This window comes from Lynx canadensis, chromosome A1 (genome assembly GCF_007474595.2).
Source record: "Lynx canadensis isolate LIC74 chromosome A1, mLynCan4.pri.v2, whole genome shotgun sequence".
NCBI lineage: Eukaryota > Metazoa > Chordata > Mammalia > Carnivora > Felidae > Lynx > Lynx canadensis.
The window spans coordinates 787762-806808 of record NC_044303.2 but is presented as its reverse complement, the minus strand read 5'-3'; the positions used below and the strand labels follow the sequence as shown (position 1 = coordinate 806808).

The 19047-nt window shown below is 38.3% G+C and overlaps 1 protein-coding gene and 1 pseudogene across 6 annotated transcripts in view; both read left to right on the top strand.

Moving 5' to 3' along the window:
• Window positions 1–19047, top strand: part of PSPC1 (paraspeckle component 1) — a 106049-nt gene that overhangs the window by 31287 nt on the left and 55715 nt on the right. For all 6 annotated transcript variants that reach the window (XR_003967030.1, XM_030307292.1, XM_030307272.1 and 3 more), the window contains exons 5-6: window positions 3901–3985; window positions 18452–18557. Coding sequence is in view for 5 of the 6 variants with exons in the window: in XM_030307292.1 (XP_030163152.1) it covers window positions 3901–3985; window positions 18452–18557 (191 nt within the window). In the remaining variant the exon portion in view is untranslated. The remainder of the gene's footprint in view (window positions 1–3900; window positions 3986–18451; window positions 18558–19047) is intronic.
• On the top strand, window positions 11529–12708 carry LOC115499176 (annotated as a pseudogene).

Genomic DNA, 19047 nt, shown 5'->3' with positions numbered 1-19047 from the left:
CTTTCCAGCCCCTTGAAAGCCACTTTTCTAATGTTTGTTTCTAAGAGTTTGATTTTTTTTTTTTTTTAAGATTCCACATGTAAGTTCTACCATGCAGTATTTGTCTTTATTTGACATACTTTACCGAGCTTAATGCCCTCAAGGTCCATCTGTGTTCTTGGAAATGTAGGGTTTCATTTTCTTGTGGCTGAAATAATATTCCATTGTGTGTGTGTACGTATATTGTGTGTATGAGGGTGTGTAGATAGATGTATATTGTGTGTGTACACCACATCTTTATCCATTCTTTCATTGATAGATAACTTAGGCTGTTTCCGTATATTTGCTTTTGTGCATAATGCTGCAGTGCACATCAAAGTGCACATATCTCTTCAATACTGTGTTTTCATTTCAAGTTAATGTTCTTTAATTTGATAACGTTCATGTGTTTTAATCTTAACCCTATTAAATAGAGGAGTCATGACTTGCCTTTTCATCATTTGGTGTTTATCCTCATGATTTAAGAAGGGTTCATAGAAACAACATTCCTTGAGTTCTTGCATGTTCTAAAATACTATCTGTGATCCTTAACATTTTAAACTGGTGCTTCGAATTCATGGATCTTTTTCTGTCTTCCTTTCTTAAGTACTTGATAGTATGTTTCATTGTCTTCTAGCACTGAATGTTTCTGTGGGAAAGTCTGAGGTAAGCCTGAGTTTTTTCCCATCTTGTCGTAAGTGACTCCATCTTGATTCTTTCTTCTTAAAGTTCAGTAGCTTATTTAGGATATGTTCCCCCCCACCCCCACCCCCCCCCTTTTTTTTTTGTGAGAAAATTTGAACATAGAGTTGAAGGAATTTTAAGGTGTTCACCACTTAGATTCTGTTACTAACATTTTACTATACCTTATTACTGCTTTCTGTCTGTCAAGATGCATCTTGTTGTGCAATACAGTGTTTCAGCTTTTCCTTGGGGCTAAATATGCCCTTACAATCTGTAGATTCAATGCTTATATTTCTAGAAAATAGACTTGTTAGGTCAGAGAGTATACATTCAGTTTTCATGAAGGATATTAAGTTGAGAAACACTTCTACAGTCTAGTAAATCAAATTTTAAATTTGTCTGTATTCTCCTTTAGTTCCTTATATTCCCATGTATTTGATATATTAAAATTATAGATGTAATTTTATGTTATTTATCATTAAATTAGGCAAGGATTTTCAAATGTTATTTGGTCTAGTAATCAGTAGTGCTTCAGGGGCGCCTGGGTGGCTCAGTCGGTTAAGCCTCCTTCTTCAGTTTAGGTCATGATCTCATGGCTCATGAGTTTGGGCCCTACATCTGGCTCTTTGCTGTCAGTGCAGAGTCCACTTCAGATCCTCTGTCTCCCTCTCCCCCGCGCGTGCGCGCGCTCTCTTTCTCACTCGTTCTCTTTCTCAAAAATGAATAGAAACGTTAAAAAAAAAAAACGTAGTGTTACATCTGATGTCTTTATGTGTATGGATGCCTTTGGATTCCTATTTTTTTTAATGTTGATTTATTTTAATAGAGAAGCATGAACAGGGGAGTGACAGAGAGGAATGGAGAGAGAGAATCTCAAGCAGCTCCAAGCTGTCAGCATGGAGCCTGATGTAGGGCTCAATCTCATGATTGTGATATCATGACCTGAGCCAGAATAAAGAGGTGGACACTTACTAGAGTTGGGCATCCATGTGCCCCAGGATATTTTTTTAAGAAAATACCTGTTACTGTGATTTACTGGATCAAAGGAAAAAACACTCTAGCTCTCTATTTTTTTGTAATTTTTTTCCCCAGAAGGATATTTCTCTGGCAGTGTTTAATATATAAGCTTTGGTGAAATTTCAGGAACTTTAGTGTTGGGTTCTTTGAGCTAATTATTTTACCAATGTTGCAGATGAGGAAATACTGTCTGAGAGGGTAAAGCAGCTTTCTCAACAGGCATAGCTTAAAAGGAGAAAATCTTGTTGGAAAACAAATGTCTTAGTCCTTTTCGTGGAAGAAAATGCATATTTTTACATTTATTATATGTGGTAATTTGTCCATGATTTAAGAGAAGCTAGCCTACAAACTCATGTTAAAATTATTATAGGATATACTGAATAGACTTTTTTGGATAATCAGTGATAAAGGGACACTGCACATTTTGGCTTATTGAGGTAGATAATATATTTTTGGTGTCTACTAGCTTTCTCCAGCTAAAGTAATTATATGATAGTTGTATGGTTCTCAGTGGTTGTACAGTGGAGTCAACTAGGGAGCTTCAAAAAAAAAAAAAAATACTGATATCTACCTCCCAAGAGATTTTGTGGTTAAAAGGTACTTAAGTAGTTCTGATGAGCAGTTAAGGATGACAACTAATGGTCTGAATGTTCAAAATCATTGTAGTAGTGTTTGGTGACTTTTTAAGATAGCTAAGTGTTCTGTCAACTGGCATGTTGACAGAATCACCCGGTCCCTACTACCTGTGTCGCTACGGTACATTTATAATCAGTCTGAATGTTTTTTTTTTTTTAAGTTTTCTTTAATCAGTGTACCCCTCGTGGGGTTCGAACTCATGACCCCTAGATCAAGAGTTGCATGATCTTCTGACTGAGCCAGCCAGGCCCGTCTGTCCAAATCTTTTTTCATTGACATAATTAATACATAATTCGATCTGTTTTCAGTCTGTAAAAATGGGAAAGATAATTATCTTGTTAAGGTTAATGATGCCTACTTTGTCATGGTTATGATATTAGGGTAACTGACTCATAGAATGTTAACTGTGACTGTTAGTATTTTGGTATGTTCTCTTCTTTTTAAGTTTACATATTTATTTTGAGAGAGACACATGCAGGAGGGGCAGGGAGAGAGGGAGAGAGAATCCCGAGCAAGCTCTGCACAGTCAGCACAAAGCCTGATGTGGGGCTGGCACTCATAAACCGTGAGATCATGGCCTGAGCTGAAACCGAGTCGGACACATAACTGATGTAGCCACCCAGGCACCCCTGTTATGTTCTTAATAATAGTGATTTGTTAAGGAACATTTAATCAAGATAATTTATGTTCACATTAGAAATTTCAGATAACATGATAAGGGAAAAGGGAAATAAAAGCAACCAGTAATTGTGCTATGCAGAGTATTTTAATATTTTTTGATCCATGTGTGTATGCACACATAATAATTTGGTAAGATATTACAAAGATTCTTTAGCACTTGGGCAAAACAAATGTACTTTTTCTCATCTTGTACTACTCTGGAACCCCTGTTCTTGATATAGCAAAGATTCATGACAGCAGCAATGCTCATCTTGTTTAAAATTAAAATGATCTTGTTAATATCAGAATTCAGCCTTTATTCCCCTTATAAGAAAGAATTCTCTCATTGCTTGTTTTTATAAGAAATTGACTTTGCATAGGAGGAATCTTACACTAATTGTATTTTGGGAGGGATATTCTTTTGGTTTTAAGCAGCATCTTATCTCTTTATTCTGTTTGTGTGTTCTGGTCTTATGTGCCCTCTGTTCATGTCTCCCAAAGCATCTTTTTGTGCTTTATATTCACTGCTGAAAAAAAATTTTAATGTGTTTACGAGTGTACATGAAAATATGTCTGCCATTTATTCCATTTTTAGTATGTTCTAGGCCTTATGTTAAAACAATTACTACCCATTTTAATTTATTAACATAAGGATGAATTTTATTATTTTCATACCTATGAAGAAACAAACAGGTCCAGAAAAGATAGTAATTTGATTATACAGCTTATATAACCTTTCATTATAAGATGGTATAATAGACAAAAGAGAAGCTAGGTGCATGAATATGAATAAGTTACTAAATATATTGTCAGTAATAATATGTTTATTGATTTAAAAATACAGAAAGAGAACGTAGAAATATTAATGTGTGGTTTATTTTATAGATCTAATGAGGCGTCAAGAAGAACTCAGACGATTGGAAGAACTCAGAAACCAAGAGTTGCAAAAACGGAAGCAAATACAACTGAGGTAAAAGAACATCACCATAATACATATATGAACATACCCAGTTTTTGTTGTGTGTGTTATTGATAAAATTCCCTACTGTCTATTATAAACAAATTGTACAAGTTGGAAAATACAGAAAAGTAACAAAATTTTCCATTTTGACTATAAACTAGCATAGTTCTTTGTTATTCTTATGTTTCCTTTATTTTTTTAGCTGGTTATGGACACTTTGCATTCACTGTGAACGTACATAAGGGACTTAAGTGCTTCATATAATTTGTAAGAATGTATTATGATTTCCTGGATCGTTTTTTTCTAGAGATGGCTATATATTAACTGCTCTTAGTTTTAGTTTTTCTTGTTTTGGGCTTCTGATAATTTGCTTAAAGATTTATGGAAGTGGGATACATGATTAAAAAGGGGTATGGGCATTTAAAATCTCAGTATACGATAGACAACTGTGATGGTCAACTTAAAATATTTTAGGTTAAATAAGGATGTTTGGGAGACTGGTTGATCTAAGATGTATAAATAAAAATTAACAGCTTTTCTTATACCAGAAATATTTAGTTGTGAAATATAATGAGATAAATGTTACTTTTAAGAGTTGTTGAAAATCATAGTAATTAGGAAATGTTATAAACAGAGCTATGATATATTTAAAAAATTTTTTCTTTTTTAATGTTTATTTTTTGAGAGAGAGAGTGCGAGCAGGGGAGGGGCAGAGAGAGAGGAAGACACAGAATTTGAAGCAGTCTCCAGGCTCTGAGTTGTCAGTACAGAGCCTGACATGGGGCTAGAACTCACGAACTGTGAGATCATGACCTGAGCTGAAGTTGGACGCTTAACCTACTGAGCCACCCAGGTGCCCCTCAAAGCTATGATACATTAAGCACACTTAAAGTTTGGTTTTTTAAGTGTTATAAAGGTAGTAAGTGCTTGTGGTAGAAAGTAAGGTGATCGTGGGAAATAAAAAAAAAAAAGACAAGGTGGAAAACCTTGAATAAATGTCAAGTATGGTCTGGAGATAGATAGTATTCAGTATATTTTAATGTATTTTTTCTAACTTTGTGCTTGATTAAAACAACGTGTATATGTTTCTGTCTTGGAACTACTCTGATTTCACTCTAACCTACTTTTTTGAAATTATGGTATTTCGACAGGCAGCATTCGCATTTTTTTTTTTTTTAATGGTTATTTATTTTGAGAGAGAAGGAGTGAGGGAGTGGCAGAGGGAGGGAGGGCAAGGGAGAGAGAGACAGAGACAGAGAGACAGAGAGAGAGAGAATGCTAATAAGCAGGCTCTGCTCCGTCAGCACAGAGCCCAACGTGGGGCTTGATCCCACAAACCGAGAGATCTTGACCGGAGCTAAAACCAAAAGTCAGACGCTCCATCTTCTGCGCCACCCAGGTGCCCAGCATTCTATTTTCAAGCCTCCACATCCCCCAACTGGTGAATCAGAAATGGTAGGGGTGGAGACCAGCCAACTGTGCTTAAAAATCTTCCAGGTGATTCTAATGCATCATAAAGCTTGAGAACCACTATTGTATAAAACGCCCTGCATGTTTTCCTTACACAAGGGACCTTTTGCCAACTTCTTCCTTGTTGCTTCTTTTTATGTAAATATGTTAAAGTCTCTTCTACTTTTACAAGAAAAGGAAACCTCCCCTCCCATACATAAAACTATGACTCCATCTTTCCCTGATATTTATACTTGACAGCTAGACTTTTAGAATTAGTACTCTACCCTTCATCTGCTAAAAAAAATAACCAGTGTCGGAGAACCCATAAAAGGGCATAAAAAGAAAAACAAATGGGGGCCTGGCTTAGTTGGTGGAGCATGCAGTTCTTGATCTCAGGGTTATAAGTTTGAGCCCCACATTGGGTGTAGAGATTACTTAAAAATAAAATCTTTTTTTTTTTTTAATTTTTTTTTTTTAACGTTTATTTATTTTTGAGACAGAGAGAGACAGAGCATGAACGGGGGAGGGTCAGAGAGAGAGGGAGACACAGAATCTGAAACAGGCTCCAGGCTCTGAGCTGTCAGCACAGAGCCCGACGCTGGGCTCGAACTCATAGACCGTGAGATCATGACCTGAGCCGAAGTCGGACGCTTAACCGACCAAGCCGCCCAGGCGCCCCTAAAAATAAAATCTTAAAACAAAAGAACATAGTTGTATTGCAAGTGAATAACATTATCACTCTGAAAGGGGATGGGGAAGGAAATAAGGACCCTAAATAACTTTGGAAAACACTGTCTTGACAGTATAAGCCAATGGCAAGAAAAACAGTACATCAAAATTTTAATCTAGTTAATGTGTTTCTCACAGGGATATGGGCTAGCAGTTCTAAGACGACTTTTTAATTTTTTTAATTGTTTATTTATTTTGAGAGAGAGAGCAGGGGAGGGGCAGAGAGAGGAGAGAGAATCCCAAGCAGGCTCCATGCTATCAGTGCAGAACCTGACATAGGGCTTGAACCCACGAACCGTGAGATCTGACCTGAGCTGAAATCAAGAGTTGGACGCTTAACCGACTGAGCAACCCAGCTCCCCTGATTAGGTCTTTAATGGAAAGAATGTATATGTATTTTTTTTTGAGTAAACAGATGAACAAATGTAGATAATCAAATGCAGGTTTTCTCCTTGTTGGAGAAAGAGAAAGGCTAAACTAAAATGAATCCTGGGGTGTTGAATTGGGATCAGAGGTATTGGTATGAACTCAGTATATTTAATTTAGACAGAAATATAGATGTGTGTGTGTATGTGTGGGTTCACATACATACATGTATTTCATAATCCTTGTCCACCTAGAAGTGGTGAACACACATCGTGCCCAGATTTTGGTTTCTAAACACCATTCTGTAATAAATGGAACCAAGGCTTTGTGGGGAAGTGGTTGATTACTGGACTGGAAGGTGTGAGATGATCCTGGAATGTTGTGCCAGAGAATAAGAAAGTACAGTTGTACCTCTGAGATACTGCAAGTTTGGTATCAGACCACTGGAGTAAAGTGAATATTGCAATAAAAGGTATCAGATTAATTTTTTGGTTTCTCAGTACATATAAAAGTTAACATTTACACTATACACTGTATAAAGTGTATAAAGTGTGCCAAGAGCATTATGTCTAAAAAAATTTACACACCTTAATGAAAAAACACTTATTGATTAAAAAAAAAGTGGAGGATGCCTGTGGGGCTCAGTCGGTTAAGCGCCTGACTTCTCATTTCGGCTCAGGTCATGATCTCATGTTTCACGGGTTTGAGCCTCACCCTGGGCTTTGTGCTGATAGCACGGAGCCTGCTTGGAATTCTTACTCTCCCTCGCTGCCTGCCCGCTCCCCCCAACTTGTGCTTGCTGTCTCTTAAAATAAATAAACTTAAAAAGAAATTTTTTTTTTAACATTTATTTATTATTGAGAGAGCGAGCATGAGCAGGGGAGGGACAGAGAGAGGGGGAGACACAGAATCTGAAGCAGGCTCCAAGCTCTGAGCTGTCAGCAGAGAGCCTGACACAGGGCTTGAATTCACAAACTGCGAGATCATGACCTGAGCCAAAGTCAGATGCTTAACTGACTGAGCCACCCAGGTGCCCCAAAATAAATAAATAAACTTAAAAAAATGAAAAAAAAAAGTGCTAAGCATCATTGAGCTTTCAGTGAATTGTAATCTTTTTGTTGGTGTAAGATCTTTTCTTGCTGTTGATGACTACTAACTGATGAGGGGCTTGCTGAAGGTTGGGGAGGCTGTGGCAATTTTTTTGACTCTTCACAAATGATTTCTCTGTCGTATGTGATGCTATTTGATAGCATTTTACCCACAGTGGAACTTATTTCAAAATTGGAGCCAATCTTTACAAACCCTGCTGATGCTTTATCAGCTTCATTTATGTAATATGCTAAGTTCTTTGTTGTCAATTCAACAATTTTCACAGCATCTTCACTAGTAGTAGATCCCATCTCAAGAAACTAATTTCTTTTTTTTTTAAATTTTTTTTTTTTTCAACGTTTATTTATTTTTGGGACAGAGAGAGACAGAGCATGAACGGGGGAGGCGCAGAGAGAGAGGGAGATACAGAATCGGAAACAGGCTCCAGGCTCTGAGCCATCAGCCCAGAGCCCGACGCGGGGCTCGAACTCACGGACCGCGAGATCGTGACCTGGCTGAAGTCGGACGCTTAACCGACTGCGCCACCCAGGCGCCCCCTTTTTTTTTTTTTAATTTTTTTTTTTTTTTCAAGAAACTAATTTCTTTGCATATCCATAGAAGCAGCTTCTCATTTGTTAAAGTTTGGTCATGAGACTGCAGCAATTCAATCACAACTTCAGGCTTTACTTGTAATTCTAGTTCGTTTGCTCTTTCCACCACATCTGCATTTACTTCCTTCACTGATATCTTGAGCCCCTCAACTCAAAGTCATCCATGAGGGTTGGGTTGGAGTCAACTTCTTCAAACTCCTGTTAATGTTGATAGACCTCTTCCTTTGAAGCACAGATGTTCTTAGTGGCACCTAGAATGGTGAAATCCTTTCTGGAAGTTTTTCATTTTACTTTGCCCAGATCCATCAGAAGAATCACTGTCTAGGGCATCTCTGGCTTTGTGAAATGTATTTAAAAAAAAAAAAATTTTTTTTTTTTAACGTTTATTTATTTTTGAGACAGAGAGAGACAGAACATGAACAGGGGAGGGTGAGAGAGAGGGAGGCACAGAATCTGAAACGGGCTCCAGGCTCCGAGCTGTCAGCACAGAGCCCGACGTGGGGCTCAAACTCACGGACCGCGAGATCATGACCTGAGCCGAAGTCGGACGCTTAACCGATTGAGCCACCCAGGCGCCCCGTGAAATGTATTTTTAAAAAAATAAGACTTAAAAGTAAGAATTGCTCCTTGGTCTGTGGGCTGTAGAATGGATGTTGTTAGCAGGCACAAAAACATTAAAGTAATTGTATATTGCCACCAGAGCTCTTGGGTGACCAGTTGCATTGTCAGTGAGCAGCAATATTTTGAAAGGACTCTTTTTTTTTTTTTTTTTTTTCCTGAGCAGAAGATCTCAGCAGTGGGCTTAAAATACTCAGTAAACCACATTATAAAAAGATGTGCTATCATCTAGGCTTTGTTGCGCAATGTATAGAACAGTAGGGTGAGCATAATTCTTAAGAGCCCTAAAATTTTCAGAATGGTCAGTGAGCATTGGCTTCACCTTCAGGTCACCAGCTCCCTTAGCCCCTAACAAGACAGTCAGCCTTCTATAGCTATGATAGTCCTAGATTGCATCTTCTTTCAGTATAAGCCTATTTAGTCTACATTGAAAATCTGTTGTTTAGTGTAGCCACCTTCATTAATTATCTAAGCTACATCTTCTGGATAACTTGATGGCAGCTTCTACATCTCTGCTAGCTTCATAAATTTTTTTCCTGTAGTTTCTTCACCTTTTTCAACCTGCATAGAATTGAATAGCATTAGGGCCTTGTTCTGGATTAAGTCTATAGGGAACCTTGTGGCTGGTTTGATCTTTTATGTAATGTACTTAAAGTCCTCTATTCCAGCAACAAGGCTATTTTGTTTTCTTATCATTCCTGTGTTCACTGGAGTAACACTTTTTTGTTTGTTTCTTTAAGAGATAGCACGATTCGGGGGGGTGGGGTGGGCAGAGAGAGAGAGGTGGAGAGAGACTACCAAGCTGGCTCCACACTGTCAGTGCACAACCCAGCGTGGAGCTTGAACCCATGAAGCCATGAGTTCATGACCTGAGCCGAAACCAAGAGTCAGACGCTCAACCAGCTGAGCCACCCAAGTGCTGGTGGAGTAGCACTTTTTGATTTATTTCTTTGAAGAACTTTTCCTTTGTATTCACAACTTTGCTAACTGTTTGGTGCAAGTAGCCTAGCTTTTGGTCTCTTTTGGCTTTCACCATGCCTTCCTCATGAAGCTTAATCATTTCTAGCTTTTGATTTAAAGTAAGAGACATGCAGCTCTTCCTTTCACTTGAATACTTAAATACCATTCTAGGATTAGGCATTGGCCTAATTTCAATATTGTTGTGTCTCAAGGAGTAGGGAGGCCCAAGGAGAAAGAGAAGAGAGGGGAGAGAGAGGGGGAATGGCTCGTTGATGGAGCAGTTAGATTATACAGTGTTTATTGATCATGTTTACTGTCCGGATGTGGGTGTGGTTTGTGGTGCCTCAGAACAATTACAGTAGTAAGCAACATCAAAAATCATCACACATCATGGGGCGCCTGGGTGGCTCAGTCGGTTAAGCATCTGACTTCAGCTCAGGTCACGATCTCACCGTCCGTGAGTTCGAGCCCTGCGTCGGGCTCTGGGCTGATGGCTCAGAGCCTGGAGCCTGCTTCCAGTTCTGTGTCTCCCTCTGTCTCTGCCCCTCCCCCGTTCATGCTCTGTCTCTCTCTCTCTCAAAAATAAATAAACGTTAAAAAAAAAAATTAAAAAAAAAATCATCACACATCAGTCTTACAAATATAGTAATGAAATATTTTGATAATTACCTACCAAAATATGACACAAAGACACAAAGTGAACAAGTGCTTTTGGAACAGTGGCACCAATAGCCTACAGAGTTGCCACACCCTTAGTTTGTAAAAAAAGAAAAAAAATTGTATAAAAAAATACTGTATGTGCAGTAAAGCAAAACCCAGTACAATGCAGTAGACCTATATTCATAAAAGATGAGACATGTTGAAAATACATAGGAGCCACAATGAAGGTGCTCCTAAATGGCCAAACTTGGAAAAATTTCAACAACAAAATAAAAAATGGTAGTATTAGATTTTATTTATTTTTCTTATAGAACTTTTTTTTTTTTTAATATTTTATTTATTTTTGAGAAAGTGCAAGTAGGGGAGGGGCCGAGAGAGAGGGACAGAGGATCCAAAGTGCACTGAGTAGTGAGCCTGATGCGGGGCTTGAACTGCCAAACCAGGAGATCATGACCTGAGCTGAGGTCAGATGCTCCACCAGCTGAGCCACCCAGGAGCCCTGATAATACTACATTTTAAACTGCAGAATAAATTAGATATCCAGAAGCTCATGCTGATAAAAGTAAACAATTGAATGAATAAATAAATGGAAGACAATGGACAGCTTTTCCTTACAATAGAACAACAATCAGTATGGAAGGAATGAGAGAGAGAAAATCACCAGTGGGCATGCCATGTAGTAATAATAATTGTTACAAACAAGATTTACTGATGGGTGTTTCAAATTTATGCCCAAACTTGAGAAACGCAGTTTACGTTTCTCTTTTGTATTACGTACTAATGGAAAAATAGTAAATTTAAAGCGGAGAAGCAAAAAGCATTAAGGTTCATGTCACCTGTAATGAGACATTGACACCAGATACTGCTTGATACAATAACTCAGAAGGATACATTGTCATTTTTTTGTGTTTTTTTTGTTTTTGTTTTTTTTTTTTTGCCAAACATTTCTAGCATTGGACATTTTCATGAGGGCATATAACATGAGCCCAGCTTGAAGGACATTGTACAAAATAATCAGTTGGTTTTTTTTTTGTTTTTTTTTTGTTTGTTTGTTTGTTTTTTTTTTGAAGTGTCAGATTCACCCTGAGGCTGGTGGGGAAGAAGGTGTGCTGAGTGCTCAGGCTAGAGACCGTGGCCTGTGCACATGGTAGACCTCTGGCTGCCAGGCTGGCAGGGCAGGGAGGCAAGTGCTGCGCACCTGACCATGGCAGCACATAGGTGGGCTTTTGCCTCAGCTGGGCATGGTACCCCCTGAGGACCTTCTGCCCCACACATCCAGTACAAGGTCTGGCAGTCAGTGACAGAGCAGGGCTCCCACGGCCCAGGTGCCCCCAGCAATCCCATTCCTGCATTCCTGGAATGCCCCAAGGATTCTAGTACCATGGCCTGGGCATTGTACTAGCGCATCATGACGGAGCCAGGAGTGTGGTTTGCAGTAGGAAGGAGAGGTGTGTAAGATGATGAAACAGGTTGAAGGAAAAGCAGGAGAGAAGGAAGAAAAAGTAGATGGAACCACAGAACACATCCTGAAGTTGCAGGAGAAGCTTGTGGCCCTACAGGAAGAGGCAGTAGCTTTTCCTACAGCCCAAGAAAAGTTTTACGTGAAGAAAAATGGAGAAAAAGCAGAGGACCTGACCACTCCGACATCACCTGCATACCAGCAGAGTGACTGTTTATACAGGATCTCACCTCTTCAGCACATAGCGGGGGACGAGCCCTAGAGCCCTTTTGGCAGCTGATAAAGTCAAACAGAGATGCAGACTCCCAGGTGCTTACAACCCAGCACTACATGGGTTCAGCAGCTCTTTGTGCAGAGGCAATAATAATGGCCCAGAGCGTAGGCAATCCCGAGGCAGTCCGTGAGCGTCCATGGGACTGCTCATCCCCCATCTCACTATGGACCCAAGATGCTGGCCTGTAGTCCTAGTCAACAGCTCAGCACCTTCATCATTTACTGAAGTGCAGTACCTGTCCCAGCCACAGTTACAGCCCTATGCTGTGCCTGGTCATTTTCAGCCCACCCAGATAGCTTCCAGCCTGGTGGTGCCCTGTACTTACAAAAGCAGGTGGAACATGGTAGCTAACAGACTGGCTTCTCTGACTTACTCCTCCCTGTGCCCCATGCATCCAGCTTTTGGACTCTGTACCTCCCAGCTGCTTCCTGCAGGTGTAACCAGCAGGAAAAGCTTCCTGCTGCACCTGCATGTGCAGTCCAGAGAAAAATTAGACTTTGCAGTTACCAGCTAACCAGGCCCTTGGGTCTTTTTCAGCAAAGACAGAACCCGTGATTCTACCACAAACCATATTTTATTATCAACCTCATCTCCATCCCCTCCTCACCCTGCCATGGGTGAGGATCCCTAGTCTGTCCCAGGCCCGGGCAGTGAAACCTACATGGCACTGGAAAAGAAAAAAATGCCAAGTTCATGAAAGACCAAGAAAGACTGAAAGTGAAGTAGACTAAAGAGAATAGTTAAATACAATGTAATGGATTCTAGAAAGAATCCTAGAACAGAAGAAGGGCATTAATGGGGAAACTGGTGAAATCTGAATAAAATCTGTAGTTTAATTGTAATATACTAATGTTAATTTCTACTTTTAATAGTTGTACTATGTTTGCGTTAAGATGTTAATATTAGGGGATGCTGCATGAGGGATAGACATTCTGTACTGTTTCTGCAACTTTTTGTTAAGTTTTGTTAACTTTTTTGTTCTAATTTGAAATTAGAAATAAGTTAAAAAAAATCGTAAGTATTAGGGATATACTTGGGAATAAAAGACACAAGTACAAGTTTTGCTTCTTTGGAATTTAGAGAAGCATAGGGAGGCGGATAGTTGCAATGATCAGATTATTAAAGTGAAGTGCAGAAACTATGGAGTACTTAGTAATTTTTAAAAGGGTACCTATTTGCACATTAGGTGAAATGTTGGTTGCTTGATGTGAGGAGTGTTCTGTGTATGTGGTAATTTGTAATTGAATGTTTTTTCATTAATCTTACATATTTTTTAAGTTTATTATTTTAGCAGTATGCACCCATTGTGAGGCTTGAATCCACAACCCTGAGGTCAAGACTTGTATGTTCTTCTGACTGAGCCAGCCAGTCACCCCTCATTTATTTAATATGCTGGAGTATATCAGATTCAATTTGAAATTCAGATAGCTGTGTACTATCAGCAAGAGTAATTCAACATGTGATGATCTTATGGGTAGTCTTGATACTTAGCTGTATTGTAGCAGATACAGGCAGTGATAAATCTGTTAACAATCTTAACCCTATGTCTGCCAACTAGAAAGGCTTTTTTTTATATTTTGACTAGGAAGTTTCTTTTGAAATTAACTGTAAGAATCTTGATTTAAGAAATGTGAACAGGGGTGCCTAGGTAACTCAGTCCAACTCTTGGTTTCGGCTCAGGTTATGATCCCAGGGTCTAGATGGGGCTCCATGCTGGGTGGGGACATGCTTGAGGTATCCTCTCTCTCCTTCCCTTCCTCCCTGCCCCCCGCCCCCATCTCTTGTGTGCCCTTAAAATAATTCTTAAACAAACAAACAAACAAAAAAACAAAAAGAGGGGCGCTTGGGTGGCTCAGTTGTTCAGCATCTGACTTCGCCTCAGGTCATGATCTTGCGATCTGTGGGTTCGAACCCCACATCGGGCTTTGTGCTGACAGCTCAGAGCCTGGAGCCTGCTTCAGATTCTGTGTCTCCCTCTGTCTCTGCTCCTCCTTCACTTGCACTCTGTCTCTGTCTTTCAAAAATAAACATTATTAAAAAAATGTGAGCAAGTTGTCTGAAAATTGAGCAGTTTTGCAGTATATATAAAGGAAAGGGGACAGTGTGTCTTGGAACTTTCACTAATAATTGTCAAAAATCTTCTGTACTTTCAGGGGAAAGCAAATAAAATTATGGCACTTAAACTGAAGAAATACATCTGACTGAGGTTCCTACCATACAAAACAGCTTTAATTATTAAGCCAGATAATTTGGACTCTGCTGTTTTGTTTCACTTTAGTTAGAAGATTGACAGAATGGCATAAGAAAGTATGTTTTGAGAGAAATTAAATAATTTATCCAGGGTATACAATTTTCTGGTTTCCTTTTAGTGCTACAAATAAATTACTAAGTTTCTCACGGGTCACTTAATTCTTCAGAGACCGTGGCAGTGAAGAAGGAAGACTAGGACAAGGTGTTGATGAGCTTATTCCGACTGTGACTTGACCACTTTAGTAGTTCATTTATTTATTTATTTCTTCATTCCTTCTCTTACCACCCTTCTGCTCACTCATCTATCCATCCACCTGTTTTCCTTTTTTATGTCATTTCAACACAAAGATCTTACTTAGCCCTGCAACATGTGTGGAGGGCATGTGCTAATAAAAAGGAACAAAGAATAGCAGGACACTTTTATCCATTATTTATATCATCGTTTAGTTTCTAGATCCTTTCTATTTTTCAAAGCCCTACAAAAATATGTGAGGCCTGAGAATAATTAGTGGGTTCAAATTAAATTGTAAAATTGAAGTTTTATCACTTTGCAATTAAGTGTAACATGAAGGATGTTAAAATTTGCCACACCTTTTTTACTTATTAGTTCCATTTGTAAATGTAACCTAGGAAGTTATCCTTCACTTGAAGAGATGTTAAATGTACATGTAAAGATACTCATTAAAGCATCTTGTGGAATAGAAAAAATTAAAAGCAAACGTATATACAATAGGGAATATTTCTGAATATTGTCTGTATGTTCAGATTTTGGAATTACCGGTGTGGTATCAGAACTTATTTCAAAATTAAGTAGAACTTCTCGAATTTATATACAAAGGAAAAGAAGGGAAAAATAGCTGTTTAAAGTGATTATACGTTTTTATCTTATTTTTCCTCCTGGTTTATAAATCTATTCTTACATTATATCAGGAAAAAACCCTGCTTTAATAATGACAAGTACATTACAGATTTTGTTTAAAATACTTTATTTTGTTTTAATTTTAAAATGTTATGGCAGGGGCGCCTGGGTGGCTCAGTTGGTCAAGCATCTGACTTCAGCTCAGGTCATGATCTCGCGGTTCGTGGATTTGAGCCCCGCTGACAGCTCGGAGCCTGGAGCCTGCTTCGGATTCTCCCTCTCTCTCTCTGCCCCTCCCCTGCTTGCACTCCGTCTCTCTCTGTCTCTCAGAAAAAAAAATGTTAAAAAAAATTAAAAAAAAACCAAAACTCAATGATACATTACATGTATGAAATAAAAGAGTTAATGGTCCTGTTCTCTAGAGTATTCCCACTGTGACAAACTTTTTCTACCTTCTTCTGTTCTCACACAAATAATTTTTAGAAGCAGTAATAGGAATGCTGTTTTTTTACTTGCTTTTTTTTCTGGCAGCTTTACCTTGGACTTTGTTTTGTGTCAGTAAATGCAAATCTGCCTTTGTAATAGTTGTTGTGTGTTCCTTGGCATCAATGGGCCATCCTTGTTTCCCGTTTTTTTTTTTTTTTAATTTTTTTTTTCAACTTTTTTAAAATTTATTTTTGGGACAGAGAGAGACAGAGCATGAACGGGGGAGGGGCAGAGAGAGAGGGAGACACAGAATCGGAAACAGGCTCCAGGCTCCGAGCCATCAGCCCAGAGCCCGACGCGGGGCTCGAACTCAGGGACCGCGAGATCGTGACCTGGCTGAAGTCGGACGCTTAACCGACTGTGCCACCCAGGCGCCCCATCTTGTTTCCCGTTTATAGTTGATTGTGTCTTCAACCTTTTCCTTTTAATTAATGCCACAGTGTATATCTGTACAGCGTGTATCTGTACATACATCCTTGCACATTTGTGCAGATATTTCTTTTTAGTTTACTGGAAATGGACTTGCACATTTAAAATTCTATTACATCTTACAAATTATCCCTGAACAAGGTCTTTGTTGCAATTTTGAAGACCAAAGAACTTTGAAAACCAAAATGTATCATTTTGTGGCAGGATCTGATAAGAGCCTATTTGATGACAAAACCTGACGTGTATTTAGGTCTGTGGTCGTATCAGACCTTTACTATTTTCACCAAAATGAATGTTCATCTTACTGGGGAAATGCCAGTGTGGTTGACTATTGGGTTCTGTCCCAGATCTTACTAGTTATATAATAACTGTGCATGAACCCTTTTCGAAATCAGGAAAACTGAATTTCAAAACATACGTAGAATTAGAGTTTTTGAATAGGAAATTAAAAAAAAATTTTTTTTTAATGTTTACTTATTTTTGGGAGACAGAGAGCAAGCAGGGCTGAGGCGGAGAGAGAGGAAGACTCTCCTCCAAAGCAGGCTCCAGGCTCCGAGTTGTCAGCACAGAGCCCAACACAAGGCTTACAAACTATGAAATCACGACCTGAGCTGAAGTCAGACACTTAACTGACTGAGCCACCCAAGCGCCCTATTGAATAGGAAATTTTTACCTGTACCCGCATATATTTTCAGCTATGTGAATATGAAAGTGTTTTCTTTATAGTAAAATTTATGAGTGTGTTAACGTCCAAGAAGTGGATTAACCATTTTACTTGAATACTCAATTTACAATGGAAATGTATATTGGAGACTTAGACAAAAATCTCAAAATAGTCTAGATTTTGCTTAAAATTTCTTAGAAACATTGTCTTGTTACTAACCTGTGGTCTGACACAAATTCTTCAACCAGTGGTTTTTGTGCTGTCTGTGAGATATATCATTTCTTTTAAGTTCATGGACTTGTATTTAGGGGAGGAAGCATTATACAACAAACAACAGAGTATCTTGAAATTGGATTGTTACACTTAGTAACAATAATAAGTAATTACCTTAAGTAATAAGGTACTTAAATGAGCAATTTAGAAAATGTGACTTAATGAGAGGACATCAGTATTATATAGTCTTCACTATTTAAATTATGGGGCGCCTGGGTGGCGCAGTCGGTTAAGCGTCCGACTTCAGCCAGGTCACGATCTCGCGGTCCGTGAGTTCGAGCCCCGCGTCAGGCTCTGGGCTGATGGCTCGGAGCCTGGAGCCTGTTTCCGATTCTGTGTCTCCCTCTCTCTCTGCCCCACCCCCGTTCATGCTCTGTCTCTCTCTGTCCCAAAAATAAATAAAAACGTTGAAAAAAAAATTAAAAAAAAAAATAAATTATTTTTTATTGTTTGGGTGGAGGCATATACACTTGAATTTGCATTGACATAAAAGCCAATATAATGTGAGCCTGTTAACTTCAGGTTATTTTGTAGGTTTTTTCCTTGTAATCATAAGTAATTGCTGATTTACTAGTAATTGTGCACACATATTATAGTTCAATATTTTTTTCTCTCACATGCTTAAATATACCTCTAGGACTGAGGTTGGCAAACTTTTTCTTGGAAAACGGCTAAGGACTAAATGGTAAATATTGTAGGCTTTGCAGGTCATATGGTTTCTGTCTCAACTACTCAGCACTGCTCTGACCCAGTGGTAGCTATAGACATTAAGTACATGATTGTCTTTTACAACTTGATGTACAAAAACAGATGGTAACCTGACACCTGTTCTAGAGGTTTTCTTCAGGGGGTTAATAAAATGGAGAGAGAGTTTGTTAAGGATTCCTTAGACACGATAGATTTTTTGACTAGGCAGTTTTGTTCTTTGCAGTGGCTTAGATTGGGATTGGTTCTGAGTGTCTTTATGCCAGTGATAGATCCCACCCTTTCTCTTTATATATAGTAAGAGAGTACATGTTTGAGCTTTTGGACTCCTGATTTCTTGACCATAAGCACATAACTAACTCAGTTACATGTTGTTACTCTGTTTTTTGATTTACCCTAGGTACTTTTATTTCTTTGGGTTACTTGATTAATTAAGGCTTAGAGCAAACTAGAAGAAGGAAGGTAAATCTAGTAAGTCAATCATTATTCACAGATTTTGCATAAAGTTACTTATAAATGGTTTTGTTTTACATGAAATACAATTCCTGGTAATGGCTTACATGTTGCAATTTTTATTTAAAAATCTTTCAGACATGAGGAAGAGCATCGTCGCCGTGAGGAAGAAATGATCCGACACAGAGAACAGGAGGAACTCAGGCGACAGCAAGAGGGCTTTAAGCCAAACTATATGGAGAATGTAAGTAAAGTACTAGTTAACTAAAATTATTTTATATTGTTAGGTGCACAGTGTATATTTAATTTCTTTGGATATTCGTTTATATATTTTTTAGTCTTCCTGAATTTCTCGTGTTTATGTTAAACTAATGATTTTCTTAACTTCTTACAGGTAATAACTTAAAAGTAGTTTCTGAACATACTATTAATGTTTTATGAAAAGGATGTTAAAAATTTTCCACTTTATCTTTTTTTAATATATGGTACTAAATTAGAACTCTTGATAAATCTATATTCTCTACTTGATTTCATCATTTACTGATATTAAAAATTCTTTGTATTAGATGATTTTAGATATTTACAAATGTAGAATGGTATATACAAAGGTACACTAGTATGTGCTTATTACCCAACGATGACCGTTATCAACACATAGCTGGTCTTTTCATCTTTAAGTATACCCACTTTCCTGAATTATCATTATTTTTTAAATGTTTATTTATTTTGAGAAA